The following is a 15,380-nucleotide window of genomic DNA, read 5'->3' on the forward strand; positions in this document are numbered from 1 at the left end:
TCGGTTTAGCGAATAAGCCTGCACGTAGTAGCCCGCCACTGGGCGCGCAGCAAAGCAGCTTAGCTCCGGTTGCCACCTATCACCTGCAAGTTGTTAAACATTTCTTTGTCTACCCTAAGGTAATTAAGAGAAATGAGTCAACATTTGTGAGAGCCAGCACAGATTAAGCACTTAATAAATGTTCGTTAAGTGAGATAGCTTCTCCCAGCATTGCCTAAACAGAAACTCAACCTGTTGTAAAGAAAAAAAATTGTAATGGAAAGGTTCACTCCCCAACTTTTCTTTTCACATTTAAAATTTTCTGTATTAGGCTTCCTGAAAGGAAGGCACATCTGTACTCTACTAGGAGATACACTTACACAGGATTTTTTTAAAAAATTTTACTGTTGAGATCTACCACTGAATTATTTTGTAGTCCTGTTTTCAATCACTTCATCTATAAAAGGAGTTTGACCTACTCTCCATCTCATTGATTGGAAAAGATTTACAAAATGAATGCCTACCTTTAAAGGCATTCTAGCCTTTATCAGTATGATCCAGAGAGGGAAATTAAAAGATTAAAAGATTAAAATTTGTGTTAAGCAGTAAGAAGTGAGAAAAAAGTTGTCAATATGTGACGAGCTTATGAATAATTGAGTCTGTGTGCTTCTCCTCTCGTTATAAATTGTTTTCTGAGACTTGATGGGAAATTGGCTCAGAAACCCAAAAATATTCTTTAAAACTTGAAAGATGTATTGCTTTGTGTTTTACTTGTACATGTAAAACAGGCTCATTTTATGAAGTTTATAGAATCGGAAAGGCATGAAGAGATTATTTTTTCTATAATCTCTCTTTTCTTCGTTCTACAGAATAAACTTCAAGAAAATCACTGAAAATTTGCTGTTTTCTTCAACACACATAGTAGCTAACAAAGAAGGGTTTACAGGATTTTGAGTAAATATGAAACAGGCCACTTCCTTTATTTAGTTGCCACATACCACCGGCAAATTACTAAGCCCCTGCACCCACCCCAAGCCACAGCATGTTTATTTTGTGCAAATTGCAGGTGTTCTTCTCAGACTTTTACAAATATTGACTCATTCAATCTTCCAAACAACCTGCGAAATAGATACGGGACTCTAAAGTTATCTTTATGGGGCTTTAAGTTTACACATATAAAAACTAAGGTGAAGAGAGGTGAAGTAACTTTCACAAGATCACGGGATGTTGAGCCTGGGACTCAAACTCAGAGAAAGTGGCTTTTAGCCATTATGCTATGATAAAGATGCTCTGTGATACATGGTTAGGAATTTCTAGATAGGAATGATCAAAAAAAAAAAAAAAAGCTGTTTTGTTCAGGCACCTGAGTGGCTCAGTCGGTTAAGCATCAGACTGTTGATTTCGGCTCAGGTCATGATCTCAGGGTGGTGAGATCAAGCCCCGTGTCAGGCTCTGTGCAGTGCATGGAGCCAGCGTAAGATTCTTTCTCCCTCTGCCTCTGCCTCTTCCCCTCCCCCTGCCCCAAACACTCACTCTTTCTAAAAATAAATAATAATAATAATGAATAAATAAATATAATGAATGTTTTTAAAAATTAAAAAACAGTTTGTTATTCCCATAGCTGAATAGTTCAATTTTACTTTTTCTAAAATGCAACACAGCAAAATGTTCATACGGCTGCACAGCTTTGTTTCACTCTACAGCATAACTCTCCCGTTCTAACTTGTTCATAGGGCTTGTTACATTTTCTTAAATTGTCCAGTTCTGAGAAACGAGGCACTTGACCACGCAGAAATCTGGCAAACCTCCCCTTAACTAGGGGATGAAGGTTAATGGCGTAATGTGGTGTTCAGCAGATATCATGTGCCTCCTGATATAATGTGATGGAAGGGGCACTTCAGCTCTTTGGTATTTTCCCCAAAAGTTCATAACTCTAGTCTAACCATGAAAAAACACCCTTCAAAACCTAAATTGAGGAATATCAAATCATTGACAAGAACTCTTCAAAAATGTCAAGGTCACGAAAAATAAGGAAAGACTCAGAAACGGTCATAGTTTAGAGGAAAGTAAGAGAGGCGACGACAAACTGCAGTATGGTATCCTGAGTTGGCTCTGGACCAGAAAGAGGACAGTGAATGGAAAATCTGGTGAAGTCCAGGAGAGGGTGGAGTTTTCATTAATAAGAATGTGCCAGTGTGGGTTTCTTTGCTTTGGCAAGGGTACCCTGTTAAGGTAAAGTGTTTGCAAAAGGGGAAACTGAGTGAAGAGTACAGGAAACTATTACTTTTACAAATTTTGTCGATTTAAAATTACTTCAAAATAAAAAGGCCGTTTTTTAAAAAGTTGCTCTTTCTAAATCCATTTAGAATATCACCCAAATGAAATCCACGGATGTGCATGCTTTACCGGTAGCTTCCTAGGGGAAAAAAAAATGAATTTGTGTTGAGTTCATATTTGCTCAGATATGAAAATCTGAAATATCCGCCGCTCCGGTGTGGACACTTCGTCATGTTTTATAGGCTTAAAGAGTTTGATGTCAGCACTAATCACGCTGTACAAATCTCTCGATTTCACGTAATTAAAGAAAAACAGAAAGCGTTTGCTGTCATGATCTCCAGACCCAACCCCAAACTGACGTAAATGAGGGTGTTCAGGGAGATCAGAACTCCAAGTTATCCACAGAAGCTGCCAAAAAATGGGAGTGAGTGAAGCATGTCAAGAAGCAGTTAACACTCGCAGATTGTGTAGAATTTAACTTCCAGAAATGACTTCACTTGTTTTTGGAAATGAAGTAAAAAGGAAAGGCTTCTTGTTGTTATTTTTTCTTTCGTGTGCCACTTAAATCCATGAAATCTTTCTCAACCAAAATGCAGACATGTTTGGAACATGTTGGAACACGTGCCTCTCCAAGCCAATTACTTCTGCAAGAGTTAAACACCAAGTGGTGTTTTTTTTTGTTTTTTTTTTTTTTTAAGATTGTATTTATTTATTTGAGAGAAAGAGAGAGAGCCTGAGAGGCAAGAGGGTCAGAGGGATACTCCATCCTGGGACTCCGGAATCATGACCTGAGCCAAAGGCAGTCACCCAACCAATTGAGCCACCCAGGTGCCCCTAAACACCAAGTTTGTATACACATTTTTGAAGCCAGTACAAGCAATGAATCTTAAGGAAATGGAAGAGCCTTTAAAAGGGATGCTTTGGTGGTTAAATTCCATTTGCTCCCTGTAATTATTATAAATCTTTTAGAATTGACAATTAATAAAATCCAGGATGTTCACACCCTCCAGGCTCACTGCTTTGCCCTGGTCATGGCTGCAGCAACCAAGGGCAAGCAGGTGTGAACTTACACGTCCTCACCCCGGCCGCACCACGTGACTTCCTGCCCCAAAGCTTCTCCGTCACTGCCATGGAAAATCTCTTTCCAATAAGGAAGAGGAGGCAATGATAACTATTTCCTCCTCTGTCATGTTTTAGGCAGATATTCTGCATGACTTCTCACAGGATCCCCAGGAGGACTAAACCCCAGATGTCTACACTCTCTTTCACTCTTCCCAGTTCTCCAGTCCCAACCTTGGGAACATTTCCTCAAATCAATCTGCCTGTATGGCACGCTGGTGACTCAGGTTCTGCTTTTCGGGGGGCACGGAGGCTGAGACACTGCTCCATCTTGAGAACTACCCGTGCTGACTGGCGAGCAGGAACGGGCAGAGTAGTTCTGCTCCACTCCTAGCTTGCTCCAAAGGATCGCTTCTGATATAATGACTCCGGCTCTGAGAGAAGAGTGAAGATGTCTAAACATGACATGAAATTTCTGGATTCATCCGCCCTACAGGCTAAAGGCATTAGAGTGTACCAGGAATAGGTCAGCCTCTCTATCGGGTCTCCTCAGAAACTCCCCTTTCTCTTTTTCCTGGTAACACACCCTAGCCCCCCCCCCACACCCTGCCTCAGTCCATGAAGTTCAGGGAGATGAACTATTTCTTAGTTCACCGTCCAGCCCTGCTGGTTGATTCACAGACGTACAAGTGACCTAAGCCTGTTCAAATGAGAAACAGTCCCGGGGCGCCTGGGTGGCTCGGTCGTTAAGCATCTGCCTTTGGCCCAGGGTGTGATCCCAGAGTCCTGGGATCGAGTCCCACATCAGGCTTCTCCGCTGGGCGCCTGGTTCCTCCTCTCCCACTCCCCCTGCTTGTGTTCCCGCTCTCACTGGCTGCCTCTCTCTCTGTCGAATAAATAAATAAAATCTTTAAAAAAAAATGAGAAACAGTCCCTAGAATTTTTGTTGAAACAATTGAAAAAGAAATTCTTAATTTTTCCTAGGGCTGCTAAACTGGTAAAAGGGGATCCAGAGATGGGCCAGTGCTTGGGGAGGGTCTGCCTGAGAATGAAGCTGCCCCAGAGGGAAGCACATGAAATGGGAAAAAATTACAAAGGACATTGTTTGGGCACCCATGTCCTCCAGGTGGCTCTGATTTATTCATGGATGCTACGTCAGCCAACAAATTCTCCATCCCTCCTTCTCTCCCTCCCTCCCTTCCTTCCTTCTTTCCTTTCTCCCTCATTCCCTCCCTCCCTGCCTCCCTCCCTCTCTTCCTTCTTATTTCCTTCTTACTTCAGTTCTTTTCTTTCTTTCTTTTTCTTTCTTTCTTTCTTTCTTTCTTTCTTTCTTTCTTTCTTTCTTTCTTTCTTTCATTCATGCCATTTAAATTAGGTATCTGTTTCTTGCCAATGAATAGTCTGGCTCAACACCGTTCATCTTCCACATTTCTGCTGGAGATAACTTGCCAACACAAATAGCTCTATTTACTCTAGTTCTAACCCACTTATTCATTTTTCCTTCAACATTTATCTACTACTTACAAGCTAAGAAATAAATAAGGCTACACAGAGGGAAAAGACATTTTCTGTCACTACCAAACTCACAATCTATAGGAGTAAGAAAAAAAATATATGGAATTGTCTGGAGGTCCATGATACTTAACAATGCATGGAGTTTTTTTTATTTTATTAATTTAAGATTTTATTTATTTATTTTGCGAGAGAGAAGGGAGAGCAGGAGGAGGGGCAGAGGGAGAGGGAGACAGAGAATCTCAAGCAGACTCTGCACCAAGTGCGGAGCCTGAGGCAGGGCTCGACCTCTCAACCGACTGAGCCAGCCAGGTTCCCCAATGCACAGATCTTTATAGACACTTAGAGGAGGGGGGCATCTGCTTCCCTTTCTTGGAAGGGTGGGAGCTATCAGAGAAAATATTCTGGAGGAAGGTGACATCTAAGGTGAGTGGGTAGGGAACCCAGTCCAGAAAAGGAGGACCAAATAAGCAAAGGCATGGAAGCTGAAAGCAGTGTGGTATGACACGACTACAAAAATAAGCAGTTTAGTTTGTAAGTTGGAGTTTACCATCGAAACAGGGAGTGCAGAGAGATAGAACAGCCAGATAGGCATGGCCTGGCCTCCATGGCTCAGGAGCCATTTCAAATGCCACTTCCTTCAGAAAGTTCACAACAAGAGTTGGCCCTTAGCTACAGATCGTGTTGTTGGGAACCACTGGTTTACACACTCCCACTCTGAAAAGAAGCTATCATATCTCATTTCTCTTTGCATACCCATCTCCAGTATGAGTGTCCTCCATACAGAGCATTCAACAAATGTTTGTTGAGATAATGCATGAATAAATGGTTCCAGGCCACTGTTGTATGTAACCAATGTGTCCTGAGGTCAGGAAGGTAATCATCCTTGAAGGATTGGCAACAGCCCAGATTTCCTTTCGTTTCCCTGTTTTGGCCACTCAGCATCTGAGTGAAACCTGTGGGGACATAGGTAAACGCAGATAAGCCAGAATTTGAATTACAGTTAAAGAGTTGAGGAAGAGTATTGTATCTGAGGCAGCCAGAGAAATGAGTCTGAACCAAAGTCTTTAGAAAGTTCTGAGGCCATGGCCAACACGTCCGAAGAACACAAGTACAAGCTACAAATATATTCAAAGCCAGAGCACCCAAACAACATCAGGAATTAAGCAAAGGAAGTCCAGGTTGACTGCCACAAATGGAACTGGAGTAGTATGTTTGACCTTTATGGACCATCTGCCTCATGGTATGTGGGCAGGTCCATCTAATTAAAGGTACAAGATCTGGGCAGGAAGGGAATGGATAATAGCTATTTACCCCATATATTTTTTGGTTCATCTATGTGTGTAAGGCACGGTGATAGCTATAGTAGAAAATACGAAATTGGATAAAGTTCAGTTTCTAACATAAATTTATTTAGCATGTCTGCTTTCTTCTGCAATGGAAGATCATTTAATTTTCTGTTGTTGGCATGATCGTCTGATGATATAATCAGTCCACAAATTCTTAAAATCATTCAGTTAACACTGAGAACCATTTGATATGTTAGTTTGTGTCAGGCTTTTTTTTTTTTTTTAAGATTTATTGGGTTTTAAAATGATTATAAATTGCTTTTTATCTCCATTTTCTTAAAATTGTTTCCTAAACTTTCTACTCACTAAATCAGTGGCAACATGATCATATAGTGTAACAGCAAGAAATACAGGATTGCCAAAATTGCAAAAGAATAAGGAAATGAGAAAACTTTTCTTAGAAATACTCACATAAGAAAGCTGTTTTGGAGATGACCACATCCTTATGACCTGATCATATTATGGGAACCGAATTTAGGAAGTCAAAGATGAATGTATAAACCGCAAAAGAAAATGCATAGCATAAAGATACAGATTTCAACTAGGAAATGTTGATCATCATAAAAACTAGATATTGAGCATGCTGTCCACAGTATTTTCCAATACTCATTATCTCCCAATTTTTTGGCCAGAAATGTTTTGTTTATATTTTTGCCTTCTAGACTCTGTCCATATACTCAGGTAATCTTGGAAGCAGAGGATTCTGAATGATACTTCTGTCAAAGTGGTGGCTCTGAGCTAGTTTATTGATTGACATTTATGAAGTAGTTGAGGACATTAAGGAAATATGAGATCCAAATAGATATGGTGGCAATTACAGCAGAAGTGGAGAAAGGACGGCTTGGTTGTTTGTACTTTGCATATGTGTATGTTGCATATCGAATGTAAGTATCTGCAGTCAAATCATGTTGAATGAGTACGTATTATAACACGTACGTGTGATGGAAGGGTGTGGATGGACAGATGAGGGGAACTCTTAGCAGATTCCCTAATAGTTATAGAAGTGACTCTAACTAAAAAGTCATACAAATCATCGATAGAGTAAATGGTGTGAATGTGTTATAACATCTGTGAATAATTTGGTGAAATCTCTGAGCCTAACAAAGTCAGGTGTGGGAAAACAGAGTTTTTAATGCGCAACCCACTTTCTGTTGACAAGGTGCTTTGTCCAGCCCCCAACTGCACCATTGCATTATGGTACTAACTGGGTTACTACTTCCCTTCATGTAGTTAATAAATATCAACCAACATTTATTTAGCACCCACTCCGTTAGACATTTTTGTGGAAGTGGGAATGGAGAGAAGAGACAAGACCCTTATTCCCTGATCTAAAGGAAGAAACAGATAAATAATCACAGTGCAGTCTAATCATTGTCCTGTTGAAGATAGATATACACTGCTTTTTTCCTTTTTTCCCCAATTGATCTTGTCTTCATCCCTAGGATTATTGCAAAAATAATTCACCAATTCTCCAACACAGCTGAGAAGTAAGAGCTGACTGCTCCAACTCTGCCTGATGACTGCTCCGCCTTCAAGATTTCCTACCTCTCATCACAGCACTGCCTAATAATAGCATAATTCCCATGGGTCTGCCTTAGCAAAGACATAAATATTTCACAAGGTTACATCCAAAGTTTATTTCTTGTCCCTGTTTTCTTTGCTAGATAAACAGTTATGCCAGGCTTCCACTCACCAGGTCTCCTGAATATTTTATAGATACACTGGGTGATAAACATTGTGGTTTTGTTATTTGATTTTCTTTCAGTTGCTACCATGAATGGAAAATACAACTTGTATCTGTCGCGTTAAGCTTCTTTCTTAACCACAGTAGCCCCCCCCCAACCACCAAGGATATGTCCTAAGACCTTCAGTAGATGCCTGAAATGGCAGATAGTACTGAACCGTATATATACTATGCTTTTGCTTACACATACATAGCTGTGACGAAGTTTAACTTTTAGATTAGGCACAGTAAGAGATTAACAACAACAAAATAGAATAATTGTAATAATAGACTGTAATAGAAGTTATCAGAATGTGGTCTTTCTCTCAAAATACCGTATTATACCCATCCTACTTCTTGGGATGATGTGAGAGGATAAAAAGGCTACATAATGAGATGAAGTAGGTGAATGGCGTACACATTGTGACGTAGCATCAGGCTACTATGAGCCTTCTCATGCTAAGTCAGAAGTAGGACCACCTGCTTTCAGTTTTCAGACCATGGTTGATGGCAGGCAGTTGCAACCAAGGAACACAAAGCTACAGAAAGGGGTGACTACTATAGTTATCTGCACTTAAGCTTGGAGCTGTGGTTCTGTGCAGGGAAAGTTCTGGCTTGTCAGCTGTGTTCCGAATGCTCACTTGTTAGCTCAAGGATGTGGTTGGCCATTATTGTCAGGAAATGATGTGTGCTTTTACGGGGCCAAACTCCCAAAGAAAGAGAAGAAAAGTGACTTTCAGTCATTACTTTCCAATTCTGAGTCGGACCCATGCTGGGTCCTGTTCTAAGTGAGATTTGCCCTGTTCCAGCAAGCTGTGAGGTGGATTTTACTGCCCTGGTTTTTCAGATGAGGAAACTAGGAAACTCAGGTCACACAGAGCAAAAAAACTCTGTAACCCAAGATTGCCTTATCCAAAAGCCATGGGCTAAAGCCAGCTACTCCAGGGATAAGGAGAAGAACTGTAAGTGCAGAAGAAATGGCTATAAAACCACCAAGTGAATGTACTGACTATGTTTACTTTTTCCAAGCACCCCTAGAAAGCAATGGTTTCTGCCGTTGATTCAGTTTACATTAGGGCCCAGACAGGATGTGCGTGGAGGAAATTGAATGGCGGTGAGTATAAAACGTAAGTGGGAGCCCCCGGCTGAAAAAAACGGAGAATCTCAACAGTGCAGACAAGTCCCTGTTTGGTGTTACATCTTCCCCTCAAAAGTTGGCTCTTCATGGGATTCCCAAAGACTCCAACCCCAAGTCAGGCCTGCGGATTGAGATTGAAAACAGACCACAGGCAAGGAGACTTAACTATCCAGCTGGTTCTGAGCATCCTGTCCCTATCGACTCTCCGAGTTTCCTGAGAAGCACTAAATAGAGTGTGACCTCCAACAGGAAATGTTAAAACTTGAATCTTTAATCAAAGAGCTACAGCCATGTTTTAAAACTATAAGTTATGATCTATTAATGGGTTATGAAATACTTCACAGGCTTGTGGCCACTCTTTTTCTTCTAAAAAGTGGAAATGTAGGATAAGGTAGAAAATAAAATATCAAAGCACACTGAACAAAACAAGTGTAAGTTTGTATTGTGAAACTGTCCTGGGGCGTGCATAAATACATGAACACACACGCTGTGACTACATACATAACCTATAAATGTCCACGTGAATGTTCGATCGCCTGAGTTTGACATTCTTTCTCTGCCCAAGGAAAAACTTATTTTATTATCCCAGGACTGTAAAATTGGGATGGGAATGCTCCCTAACAATGAAGTAATTACTGTTTCCTTTAATTTCCTGTAATTACAGTGATCATTTATTGAAAATTAGCAGTTCACCTTACAACCAATATCCAATAACTAATATTTTGAAAAAACAGAGTATTTTTGAGAGGCAAAATTACAGCCGTTTAAAATTTTTCCTTATACTTTCCACTGTGTTTTCAATGTTATTCATAAGCATGCGTTCCTTGCCTTTTATAATAAGAAAACACTTGAATGTATCTTTTAAGCCCACCAAACCCTCAATGATCTATGCAGTAAAGAGGAAACTGTTTTTACCACAAAGGCCTTCCAAGGGGAAAAAAAGCAATACTTAGGAAAATGAAGAATGACTTCCAATACCCTTCGGTGGTTTGGTTTTGTTGATAAGGCCCATGACTGTGCAGTAAGTGCCTAGGTTGTGGACATTTTCTGCAGGAAAAAAAAATGTAAGTACATTCAAACTTTATCACTCCATAAATGTTCCAAGAGTAGGAAGCTGCAGCAAGTTGCTGTCTGATTTGGGCTTTCCCCTGGCAGGAAATCTTTCTCCCAATGCCATTGCTGATAAAGGCGGCCTCTTCAAAGTCTTCTCTGGCAATTTTGAAGGAAGGGTTTGCAAAGCACCAGTATGGGTCTTTTTGAAAAATGCGTTTGGGCGGTTTGAGTCACGCCTAGATTATGGACTCTAACTAAGTAGGTTGCTTGAGGAGGGCCATAAAAGGAAAATAAGCAAAGAAAAAAACAATCTTACCACCCACACTCCACTTCCAATGTTTTCTCTCCCAAAGTTCATACGATTTAAGGAACTTTTATTTTTATTGCACCAATATTTTGCTACTTTCCACCAAGAGTCACTCTGTTAAATGTCTTAGTTGGCCCTCCGGACTGGCTGGGCCGGGGTACTGACAGCAATATTGAGAGCAGCAGTAATGATTATGGTTGCTAATTCTTTTTTTTTTTTTAAGATTTTATTTATTTATTTGACAGAGAGAGACAGCCAGCGAGAGAGGGAACACAAGCAGGGGGAGTGGGAGAGGAAGAAGCAGGCTCCCAGCGGAGGAGCCTGATGTGGGGCTTGATCCCACAACGCCGGGACCATGCCCTGAGCCGAAGGCAGACGCTTAATGACTGAGCCACCCAGGCGCCCCTATGGTTGCTAATTCTTAAGCACAGCCTTTGCAGGAGGCCGGCTAAGCGTTTTGCCTGCATCCTCTACTTAAGTCCTCAGGGTCACCGATGGAGTAGATGCTCTTACTACTCTCACTTCACCGATGAGAAGGCTCAGGCACAGAGGGAAAGTAGGTGTGGCCCGGCAGTGGGCGCCATGCTAAGGATTTTGGACCTTGAAGGTTTTAGGCAAGGAAGTATCTGTATTTTGGGAAGATAATTCAGGTGACCTTCATATGGCAGACTGACGGTGAAAAACATCAAATGGATGAAAAGTAGTTGGAAGACCATTGTTTGCTCCCCATAGACACATCAGCTCTGCAGAATGATAAACTGCCCTCCAGTCATGCTGAGGAGTTCATGGTCTTACATCTTCCTACTCATTTTTCATCTTGCGGCTGTTCCATTCTTCCCTTTGCCCCCCCCCCATTCCTACTCCACCTCCAAGGGCTGTCCATTGGACAGTTCCTCTCTGAAGAATGAGCGAACAGGCCAATGGCCTGTGTGAAAGGGAGCATACAGGGAGTTGGGGTCAGACGCATCTGCTCGGCCTCTACCCAGCTGTGGGTTTGGGAGGTTCCTGAACCTTTCTGAGACTTACCTCAACTCTGCAATGGGAATAATATGACCCATCATGCAAAGTGGGTGTGGAAATTTGGATAATACATTGGTACTTCAAAAGCCTCTATAAATAGCGCTTATTTAAATAGTTTGTCATCTCAGAGGCCCCCTGCTGCCCCCAAGGAGAATGAACTATTCCAGTCTCCATTTTCCCTCAGCAGGGCAATCCCACCTCTACATATGGCGGCATTAGGCTGAAATGACCTGAAATCATGAGCAAGGCTCTGTAGTGTGCTCCTACCTCAACCAGATTCTACATCCTTGCCCACAATGGGAGGCTGAATAGTGCCACCCTTTCCCGGAAATTCCATCCCCTAAGCCCTGGAACGTGTGAAAATGTTACCTTACATGGCAAGACAAAAAAAAAAAAAAAGAAGAAGAAGAAGGACTTTCCAGATGTGTTAAGGATCTTGAGAAGATTGTCCCGGACTATCCAAGGGGCCCAACAGCCTCACAAAGGGTCTTTTTTTTTTTTTTTTTTTTAGAGACAGGCAGGGTATAAGAAGTAGAAGTGTCAGAGGAGAGAGAGGAAATGTGACAACAGAAACAGAGATTGGAGTGATGTAGTTTGGAGATGGAGGAAGGAACCACCAGCCCAGGACAGCAGATGGCCTCTAGAAGCTAAGAAAGATAAGGGACAGATTCTCCCCTAGAGCCCGCAGAAGAAATGAAGCTCTGAGGACACCCTGAGTTTAGCCCGTAAGCCCCATTCTGGACTTGTGACTTCCAGCCCGAAAGATAACAAATCTGTGTTGTTGAAGCCATGGCGTTCACGGTACTTTGTTACAGGAGCAATAGGTAACTAACGTGCCCGTCTTGCCACACCCTCCTTTGTCCCCAAAATATAGTAGTGTCTTCCTGAATCATGAATGAAAGTACAACCTTGAGCCTCTCCTACTTTCCACAGCTGTTTAACATACAGTCTTGATTTCTCCAATGTTAAGGGATTCATGAAATGGCTGTGGACTGCAAATAAAGTGTTACTGAACGTGAGACTACCAAGGGAAAGAAAAAATCCATTCAAAACATTTGCAGGCTTAGAGTAACACTCATGGTATATAAATGGAATGTAATAAGAGCCACTTCTGTAGGTTTGCCAAATGTGGGATTCACTAAAGGGAGTAATGTGTGTATAAGAACCGTTTTCTAACATTTCATCTTCGTGAAATGTCAAAGTTATCAAAGCACCAATAAAGAGTAAAATATTTGAATTGTAATTCTCTGGAAAGTATACACATATTTCTCTTAAGTAGTGGAGAATCTTAGCTTCATTTTTATTAATTTTTCTAATACTAGGGTAGAGTATAAATCTTAAGGGGATAAAAGCAGAATCTGATTGATTGATTTTAAAAAGCCAGTAACTTTTTTTTTTACCAAACGTTTTTTAAATTTAAATTCAATTAGCCATCATAGGATACATTATTAGTTTCAGATGTAGTGTTAAACAACTTCTCAGCTGCGTATGACACCCGGTGCTCATCACATCACGTGCCCTCCTTAATGCCCATCCTGTTACCTCATCCCACCACCCACTCCTTCCAGCAACCCTCAGTTGGTTTCCCGGAGTCAAGAGTCTCTCATGGTTTGTCTCCCTCTCTGATTTCTTCCCATTCAGTTTTCCTTCCCTTCCCCTATGATCCTCTGCTCTGTTCCTTATACTCCACATGAGTGAAACCATATGATAATTGTCTTTCTCTGACTTAAAAAGCCAATAACGTTTAAGTGTGATTAATATTTACTGGCAAAGCTAATTATAACATTAATATGTAAATAAATGAAGTAGGGCCCTTACGGAAATATGCAAATGTGTATCCATGAAGGCATAACACCCAGTGAAGGCGGTCTTTATTAAGCCAAACTTTGCTTCAAATATATTTTTGCTTAAAATTCTGGAGATTTTTAAAAAATGAAACTGTGATATGTGGACGCTATTTCTTTGCTCTATTAAGAAATAGTTTGACTAAACCACAAGTCGATTTATTTTATTTATTTAGAATTTGAAGAATAATAAAAACACCAGAAGATTTTTCCACAGTTGGGTTGCAAATGAGAAAACAAAAACAAAAACAAAACCATGCTCTGTCGAAAAGATACAGAGTCAGGCAGCTAGTAACTAGCTCTTCAAAAGCTTCCTGATTATTTTCTTATACAGTACTGCATTCGGGTCCAGGCATATTTTCCTCCCATTATTCAGCGAAGCTCTGCCAGGGAAAGAAGAGACACGTCTTTCAGGGGTTGGATTGGAACGTGGGATTAGACGAGGGGTGAAGGGGGTGCGGAGGGGCGGGATGAAGGGGGGCGCGGAGGCGCAGAAGGGAAGGCAGAGGAGGCCCAGGGTGGGCGGACACCAAGAAGCAAGTGGCAGGACTCACATCATCTGGGGGGTGGGGCAGTGGCCCGAGACGCCGATCACTTCCAGGCTGCTGACGTCCTTGGGACGGACTAGGGGGGTGGTCTTCACACACACGCAGCGCAGGTCCTCCTCTCCTCCTTCCAGGTCCGCTGGGGGTTGGGTCGGGGAGAGGGCAGTGGAGGAGAGAATGGTGACTCCGTGAACCACCAGACTTACCTTCGGGATCTTTCTCATTGAGTTTGGCTTTCACTTCCTCCCCCACAAATCATGCCTCCCCCAGAGAAGCGTTGTTGACTGGGTGGTAAAGTGCACCGGGCAGCACTTGGCGCAGGGCCCGCACACCTAGACAGAACTCGAAAGATGAAAGATTCCGCCCCAGCCCTAGGAGTTCCCCGACTCTCTCTCTCTGCTTCCCCCTGTCCCCCCAATGTCTTACTTCAGCTCTCACCTGTGGGGAGCGCGAGCACAGCCGGCAGGAGCAGCAGCCCCAGGAGCAGCAGCCCGGGGCCCAGCCAGGGGCTGGGGGCACCGGAACCCTCTCCCACGCTCATGTCCAGCAGCTTTCCAGCTGAAGCCCAGAGTGCGAGGGCTGAAGCCCAGAGTGCGAGGGCTGAAGCCCAGAGTGCGAGGGCTGAAGCCCAGAGTGCGAGGGCTGAAGCCCAGAGTGCGAGGGCTGAAGCCCAGAGTGCGAGGGCTGAAGCCCAGAGTGCGAGGGCTGAAGCCCAGAGTGCGAGGGCAGTCGGGGCTGGGACTTCGCAGGCCAGTGGCTCCCCAAACTCCCCAGGCCCATTTTATCCCCAGGGTCCGGAAGTTAGGGCTGGAGGATGGGGAAGCGGAGATACTTCTGGGAAGAGCTAGGCTCTGGCCAGCCAAGATAAGGAGGGGGAAAAAAAGCCCAACGTCAGCTATCTTGGCTGGGAGGTGAGAACAGGATCCCCAACCCCAAGCTGAATGCATATTGGTGCACGTGGGTGCAGTTAGAAACAATACTTGAACCTTAGGCGTATGTCATATGTCGCCTCTATTAATGTGTCACTGTAGACTTCTCTGGGGTCACCATGTTGCAGTTTACAGGCTGGTGCCTTCAGACTGGAGACAGTTTCTGTTTCTTCCCAACTCCCAACTTGCCAAGCACTGCAAACTCCCACCTGTCTTTCCTACAGATTACCAGTTACAGATTAGCAGTTGCATTGGGTGGCTGTGGGTGTTCAAGGTGTGTCCTTAGTAATTGTTTTCTTGCTGCTAAAAAGTTGGAAGAGTCTTTAGGTGATGACTCAGTTTTGAATTTCACCAGAAAGTGGAAGGCTTCCTCAGTGTCTGCATCTCTCCCGTCCTAACAGCCTTCATCCAGCGTACTCCAGGGAGCAAGGTCTGTTATCCTCAGCTACACTCTTCCTCTGAGAAAAACTGTAAAAGTAATATTTGAACGCATTCTTTCTGTAAAAACTCGGTGCCTAGATGTTTCTCCACGCAGCTGGGCCTGGAAATGAGGCGAAGAAGAAGAGTTTCCAGGCCACATTTCCCAGAGCCTGCTGTGACCTGGCCCAGGGCCAGTTGTAGGCAGGCTGCTCTGTGGGCTGGAGC

The 15,380-nt window shown here is 42.8% G+C and overlaps 1 protein-coding gene across 1 annotated transcript; it reads right to left on the minus strand.

Annotated features, from left to right (window-relative positions):
* Positions 1 to 13,415: 13,415 nt before the first annotated feature.
* Positions 13,416 to 14,544, minus strand: LOC123789123 (platelet factor 4-like). The gene is made up of 3 exons (XM_045792955.2): positions 14,245 to 14,544; positions 13,816 to 13,945; positions 13,416 to 13,644 (listed from the first exon to the last, which is right to left on the minus strand). The coding sequence occupies exons 1-3, from the start codon at positions 14,345 to 14,347 to the stop codon at positions 13,557 to 13,559; spliced, it is 321 nt and encodes a 106-aa protein (XP_045648911.1). The 5' UTR covers positions 14,348 to 14,544; the 3' UTR covers positions 13,416 to 13,556.
* Positions 14,545 to 15,380: the final 836 nt, after the last annotated feature.

Source organism: Ursus americanus, chromosome 8 (genome assembly GCF_024610735.1).
Source record: "Ursus americanus isolate L20-20 chromosome 8, mUrsAme1.1.p, whole genome shotgun sequence".
NCBI classification, from domain to species: domain Eukaryota; kingdom Metazoa; phylum Chordata; class Mammalia; order Carnivora; family Ursidae; genus Ursus; species Ursus americanus.